The sequence below is a fragment of the Leptonychotes weddellii genome, chromosome 3, assembly GCF_054177405.1.
Source record: "Leptonychotes weddellii isolate Sample4059 chromosome 3, ASM5417740v2, whole genome shotgun sequence".
In the NCBI taxonomy this organism is placed as follows: Eukaryota; Metazoa; Chordata; class Mammalia; order Carnivora; family Phocidae; genus Leptonychotes; species Leptonychotes weddellii.
In genome coordinates, this window is record NC_138371.1 from 88,258,694 (window position 1) to 88,266,175 (window position 7,482).

A 7,482-nucleotide genomic window follows, 5' to 3' on the forward strand; every position below is an offset into this window, starting at 1 on the left:
GCGGTCCAGACGCAGGTCTCCCTTTCCAAGGCTGTTCTTTTCTCTGTGGCCAACGGCGACTCACTGGAAAAATCAGGGAATGGAGGAATGGCTGGACCAAAAGGAAAGTGAGGTCATTCCCACTTAGAGGAGTCCCTTCCTGTTTCATGCATGTATTTCAATTTTTTCACTTATCTGCATAATCAAAAATAGAAGTAACTGTACAAGTCTCACAGTGCTGGCGAATATACAGTGACTTCTCTTCTGCTCACAAGCAAAATGCTGTTGAGAGGCTCTCGCAGCATGTCCTGTTGGTAATCACTGAGGATGGAGGATAATAACAGCGATTCTCCTTTCTGGCAGGAGGAAGGAATTCACTCTGCAGGTTAATCTACTATTAAGGGTAATGGGGGAACTTTCTTTAATCATTCCCTGCTCATTACACCCTTGCTACTCAGGGTGTGATCCATAGGCTAGCATAGCATCATCAGAATGGCCCGGGAGCTTTTCGGAAATGCAAAATCTCAGACCTGCACTCTAGACCTTCTGATTCAGACGCTGAAATTTAACAAAAGCTCAGCTGATGCGTAGGCACATAAAAGCTTGAGAGTACTGCCCCAAAAGATCTTTAAGAGCACAGTTGCCCAGGGCACATTCTGAGTGCATTGGAAATGACCGTAATGGGTATTCTAGGAAAATAAGGGTTCCCTGCCCAAGTATGTTTGGGAAGGGCTTCTTCTTCTTCTTCTTCTTTTTTTTTAATTTTTCACTTTATTATCACAAGTTAAGCTCAAAAGAAGCATGGGGGAAAGATCTGCTTTTGAAATCAGGCAAGCTAACATTCTCAGAATATACTTATACTCTAAATATGAATCCTCAAAAAAGATCTGGAAAAGACTTTTCTCTCTAAATTTATAGTATTGTCTTCAGAATAGGGCATATTATTTAGGGCTTCCAGTTCTAATCCTTTCTTTGGACAATATGACAATTTTCAATAGCACAATGGAGGTTCTGAGAAGTGCTCCCAAAAGGAGACCTGTTTATCATTTGATGCTTAACACTGTTTGAGGAGTAATCGGTGTTTCCCAAAGGGTTTGCTCACTGACCCCTTCCTAACATGAGAAGTCTATCAACATTTTGTGGAAAAGTTTGCCTTCAGTGGGATACCCAGCTTTGACTGTATTTGGACTTTTTTTTATTATTTTTTAATGTCTCCCTCACTCCCCTCCCTAAACTTGTAAAGAGTGAAAGGAAGCAGATTATGACTTCATGTACATTTCCTCATTTAGGAAAAATCAATTCCCAAAAGCAGAATGAAGCAGAGCCAAGGCCCCAGACCTGCTCGCCATTTGAATATGCCGAAAACACAATCGCAAGCGAGCAGCTTCCAGGCTGGGGGGGCGAAGACCCCACGGCTGAGACCCAGGTAAGGGGGGTGGCTGACAGGAGGGCACCCTCCACCTGTTGCTCCTGATGGTGAAAAATGACCTCCTTAAACCTTTTCACGAAAGATTCAGTTTTTGAATCAAATTTGTCGTTCGCTCAGTGAATAAAAACAAAAGCCCAAGGCTCACCTTCTTCCCTGCATTGTAAAGGAACACCATGGGTCTCTGGGAGGAATTGAAATGCTTCCACAAATCTGTCCCTAGATTCTTGAGGCATGGATGCTCTGCCCAGATTAGATGTTACAGAATGGGCACTCACTTTCCTAAGCCATAAGAGCACCATTGAGAATGATTTAATGATACTTTTTCATTATCTTATTCTTACTTTAACCTTTATACCTCGTTCCTACGGGACAGGTAAAGGAGGTATAATTATACCCCAGAGTAGTCACATGACTTGCCAGGGTCAGTGAGACCTGCATCTCTTCAGCCTCTACCGTTTTTGCTATGAGATCTTCATCCACCCTGAGATGGCACACATAGGGTTCCTGACATGTGATTGGACCTAGGAAGTTGCTCATGGCTCAGGGACATTTCTATCATCCCTTGGGGTTACTTGGTATTCCCTCCTGTGTTTCCTCCTATTTACCCCTTCCAGCTAGTTACCTAGGGCCATATTCAGCCTGTTCACTATTTCCCAACTTGTCCTGGGTGGGCCCCCTTCAGGCTCTTTCTTGTCACCTGGCAGTGAGAAGGGTGGGAAGAAGAACATATGGATCAATTACCAGAGCTTCCCCACCCTTCCTTAACTCTTCTCACTCCTGCTGCCTTTGTCTCCTCCAGTCTTGGCCTTAGAAGCCCCCATTGCTATTTCTACTAGAGTTTCTACCAACTATGATGAGAAAATATCCAGATTAGCCCACATCCGGGGTCACCCACAACCAGTGGGGCCAAACCTTCTTTCAGCCTTTAGCATCTCAGTATGGAGCCATAGACAAGTAGGGAAAGAAATTCTCGAGGCCCACAGCCTCAATTTTCAGCAGAGAACACAACTCCAGAGAGATGCTGGATCATATTCAGGGTCCTTACTCAGGAGTCGGGACTAGAACTCAGCCCTCTGAATTCCATGTCTGACACTCAGAATGGCAGCCTCTATAAGACAGGAGCCTAAGAGGCAAAAGAGTAAACCAATATAGTCTATCAGGCCTTAATTTAGACATAAAAATGTTAAGACTCCTCCAAAGCAGTGGTTCCCAAACATGAGTGGGCATCAGAACCACCCAGAGGGCTACACATCCATGCATGCCATGTCCGATTTTGTACTGATGAGTTGAGGTCCAAACATTTCGAACAAATTCCCAGGTGATGCCAGTGCTGCTGGGCTGTAGAAAATACTTTGAGAAGCACTGTTCCAAGGACTCTGTGCTTGCTTTAGGAACTGGAGAGTTGAGAAAACCCTCAAGACACCCAGAGTCGGAGGGGAAGTCGTTCAAAAACAACAGGTCATGACTGTGGCAAAGGGGTTCAGGCAAATCCAAGAAAGTAAAAATAATAATAATAACAACAACAACGGCTGACTGCTGGCCGGGTGAGGGCTGTTCCACTACATGTGATGGTAAGACACTCCTCACCCGACATACACGCCCAGCAGCAAAGACCCCTCTCTGGGGTTCTCTCCCTCATCACTGCCCCAGCTCTGCCCACTGGAAAGCTCGCTCTGATTTGAGAGGGTCACCGCTGTGGCTTAGAACTTAGAAGCCTACTTTGCTGATGGCCAGGGGGAAGGAGTTGGAAGCAAAAGTTAGCTTACATTTCTAGCACCCAGCACAGGGCCTGGTTCCATTAACGTTTGTTGAACGGAGGGGTGAAAAAATTCATCTCCTACTGCAGAAAGTGTTACTGGGGCCGTACTGGAACTCTAGACGTGGGGCTCCCCAAGCACCCCAGCCTGGAGACTCATCATCCTTCATGGACATCATCCTTGCTGGACTACCAGTATCCTGCGTATTGAACTCGCTACCCCCAGAGCCTAGCACTCCTCTTAGCAGAGAATAGGCACTCGATAAGCGTTTGTTGAAGGGGTGAATGGATGAGTCAGCGAATAAAGGAATAAAGGACTACATAGCTGCTTGAACTTATAACTCCAGATGAGGGGTTTACATCCTAAAATGTGTTTTTATAATTTCCAACCGAATGACACCCTCCCAAACAGATTTTAGAGACCCAGATGGGTGGGGAATAATAGGCTCTAACATCGTAGCCCGCAAACCTGAAAGACGTTCTTTTATAATTCTATACACAGAAGTGCAATCTTAGTTCCAGTATTCTGATCCTGTGCACAAAGTGGGGGGTGGGGTGGGGACTGTTTATACAGCATCGACCACCTCAGCAATTCCTGACAGGGCCTTATTGCCACACCAGTGACGACTCGAGGGTCAGGCTGTGTGTACCTGTGAGCAAGAGGGGAGACGGAGTCCCTCAACCCATGAACTTTCAGTTGATTCGAGGAGTATATTGGGTTAGCAGTTGCGTACTTTCCTAAAGGCTCCTGTCCTTTCAAGGGATAGAAGGAAATCGTAAATTAGGCAAGCATTTCTTCTTTTGTTCTCAAGGTTGATTCTTTCCGTACCCTCTGAGACTTGAAAGCCAGTGATGAGATCACTTAAACAAATAAGCCATTAGGCTCGGAACAGCAGCTCATAATAGGCACTTGAGAGAAATAAGACCCCATAAAGAAGTGTACAAAATGCAGATCAGGTAGCTGTGAGGACTTTCCTGTACCTGGGACAATGGCAGAGTGGTCAATGGCTTCATTAGTGCAGCCCTGCTTCTACAGCTCTGGTAATTGAGTAGACTGGGCCAGCTCCAAGAGAGGCAAATAGAAAGGGAAAGCAGAGTTGTGCTTGGGGTGGCGCAGTGGAATGGAATTCGGCCCGCGATGAACCGTGTCCCATCCTCTCAGGATGTTCTGCCCCATTTCGACTTGCGTGAATAATCTTAACGGTCTCGTATTACTTATTTAGGACAAGGTACCCAGAATGTGTGCGTACTCTGCTGGTGGTGGCAGTGATAGTGACAGTGACCTGGACTATGGAAATAATGGTTTTGGAGCTGGAAGGGGCAAGTTAGTGAAAGCAAGGAAGAGCACCACCCAAGGTAACTTAATGGGACGCCTGGACATCTGGGGCTCCTCTCTCTCCCCGAAGCCGCTGATTTTGCCTTTCACTGTACTCTGCCTCCACCCCCACCCTTGACTTTACATCTTAGCCCCACATCTCTCCTGAGATCTAATTTTCTGGTGTGTACGGAAGATTGTCTATGCGCATCAATTTGTTTCCTGGTATAATCTTCATGACATTTCAGTGCAGTCTGTAAGGATTTTATTTCCAAATCTGGCATCTCCCAAAAAGTCTCCAATTGAGTTATCTCAGTAATGAAGGAATGATTAGAAAGATAACTTTGTTCTTAATTACATCCTCTGGCAAGTTAAATCGTCCGGTGAGCCACGGATGGAGCCTTCCAGGCTTTTTGCTAATATCGTGCTGTGTAGCTCTGCACCTGTGAGGCGTGCCGTTATGAACAGGTCTGTTTATGAAGTTCAAACTCACTCACAGCATTTTCTTTTTGAATCAGAATTGGCAGCAGAAGAACCATCATCCCGAGGCATTTAAAATTGTGTATTTTCAGACCGCTTTTCTTTACAGCTACAGGGACAGATGAACCCCTGATACAAAATGGGATCTGGGGTCTACTTTCCTTCTAATCTACTCTGGATTGTCAGAAATATTTCAGTGATGCAATGGAGAATCATTTTGTTCATACTAATCGACTTTTTTTCAAATACTAATTTAGCACTTATATGATGAAAACAATGACTTTGGTTTTTTTTTTAAAACAAGACTGATAAATTGCTTTAGGGAAAACCTAGCAACCAAGTGTGTTTACAGTTTTCCAAGAGTCCTGGCATTGGGACATGTGGGGGTAAGAAGAGCCATTAGCCCGAGCCTCCACTTTGTTCCTTGCTTCCTACAAGTTATCAGAGAAGGAGGACCAATGGTGAAACCATACAACGGCTTACCAAGAAGAAAGTGATAAATACCCTTGGTATTGTAGTTAGGTTGGTGTCCCCATTGGCTCTCTCTGGTTTGTCGGTGCCCCTCTGGTTGTGGCAAAGAAAGGGGGAGGGGAGGTGATCGTCACAGGACCGCCCAGTGAAGACACCTAGGGCCAGGCCAGCTGTTGGTCCAGTTCTTCCCTTGAACTTATTGTGGGTCCACAGTGGCTAATTTCACCTCATTGACCTTAAGCTGCTCCATCCAAGAGCGATTTTCAGGGTGCCTTCCAGCTCTAAAACTCCATTTATTCATTGAACAAATATTTATGGCAAGCCTCCTCTGGGCCAGCTTTCCCAGCAGTGAGTAACTAGACAAAATTCCCTGCTGGAGAGTAAACAACAGATATGATTAACTAGTAAATGTCTATCATTTGTTGAAAAGAGACGAGTGCTGTGGAAAAGACAAGGGGAAGCAGGGTAGGGTATGGGAGGGCAGGACTGCTGGTGGTGGGGGCGGGGTTAACATTTAAAAAAGTGGTCTTACCAAGTCTCACTGAGAAGGTGGTGTTTGAGATCGGAAGGAGGAGAGGGAGTGAACCGGGAGGATATCTGGGGGAAGAGCATGCTCAGCGGAGGGAACAGCCAGAGCAGAAGCCTGGAGGCAGGAGCAGCAGGACGCCAGTGTGGTTGTGGCCAGAGCAGTTTGGAAGGGGGACGCAGATGAGGTCAGACAGGTAAAAGGAGCCAGAGCTCATAAGGGCTCGCTCGCCATTCCGAGGACTTGGCTAGACATGCATGGGAGCCTTGGGATGACTTTGAGCAGAGAAGAGGCATAACCTAAGATGTTCCCAAAGGATCTCTCTGGCTCTCATGTTGTAAAAGACTGAAGGAGCCAGATCAGCCCCGAGGCTATTGTAGTCACCCAGGCAAGAGATGTTTAGTGGCTGGGGCAGGATGGTCTCGGTGAAAGGAGTGAGCAGCCCTCGCCAGTACCAGAGCCATGAGCCACATCTGGCCCATAAGCACTTGAAATGTGGCTAGCACAAGCAAGGAACAGAATTTTTAAATTTAATTTTCTCTGTTTTCTTAAGAGTTCTCACTTGGTCCATTCCCTTTTTTCTCTATTATATTTTTATCTTAATTGAGTTCGACTTAAATATCAATAGCCACATGCAACATATACAACATGGAGTGAGAGTGGTCTGATTCCAGATCTAATTAAAAAGACAACACAACTTACTGACAGATTAGAGGTTGGGGGTAGAGGAACTAGCAGAGTCTAGGGTGGCTCCAAGGTTCGGGTCCTGGAAGGGACAGTGCTCTGCTGACTGAAATGGGGAAGGCTGAGGTTGGAGCTGGGGGAAGCATCTTGGACATGCTCAGTGTGAGCTGCCTGTGGGGCAGGTGGAAATGTGGAGTAGGCATGGGCTGTGGGCGTCTGGAGCTCAGCAGATCAGGTCTGGTCTGGAAATGTAACTTTGAGTGTCAGCATGTAGAGGGTCCAGATGTGGTCAGGAGGGGAGGGAGTGTTGATAGAGAGAGAACCCCATCCTCCTGAGTTCACAGGTCAGGGAGAAAAGAAAGAGCCAGCAAAGGAGACTAAGCAGGAGCCAGCAGGAAGGGAGGAGGAGAGCCAGGGGAGCATGGTGTCTTAGGAGCTAGGTGAAGAGAGGTGTCAGGAGTGAAGGGGGAGTTCCGTGATTCCATACGTGGTTGGTTACTAAAAAGAGAGATACAATCTTCATCTTCAGTGGTCTGGTCTCTCCCTCTGGCAGTGAGTTTCCAGTGAGGGGGGTGGAAGGAAGGAATTGACGAGGGGAAGAGGGATGGTCCAATGGCAATTTGAACACATCTTGAAAAAGGAAACAAGCCAAACTGTGTCAATGAACAAGTGCTGGAGTATGCAAGAACATACTTTAGGGTTCACATTTTAACATTGCTTTGTTTAAATGAGCCGTGCAAAGCAATCAGGAATAAACATTAGGGGAAGGCTAGGGAAGAACCTGGGGAACAGTGACCTTGTTCCTTTAACTTTTCTTTTTGCTCTTTTTGCAAATGGCAGTG

At 46.2% G+C, this 7,482-nt stretch overlaps 1 protein-coding gene across 2 annotated transcripts in view; it reads left to right on the plus strand.

Moving 5' to 3' along the window:
• The window catches only part of NCKAP5 (NCK associated protein 5), a 797,038-nt gene that overhangs the window by 742,786 nt on the left and 46,770 nt on the right, over positions 1 to 7,482 (plus strand). Inside the window, exons 17-18 of one of the 2 annotated variants that reach the window (XM_081814565.1) lie at positions 1,269 to 1,405; positions 4,388 to 4,520. In XM_081814565.1, the coding sequence (XP_081670691.1) occupies positions 1,269 to 1,405; positions 4,388 to 4,520 (270 nt within the window). The remainder of the gene's footprint in view (positions 1 to 1,268; positions 1,406 to 4,387; positions 4,521 to 7,482) is intronic. The other variant, XM_081814566.1, reaches the window with a different exon arrangement.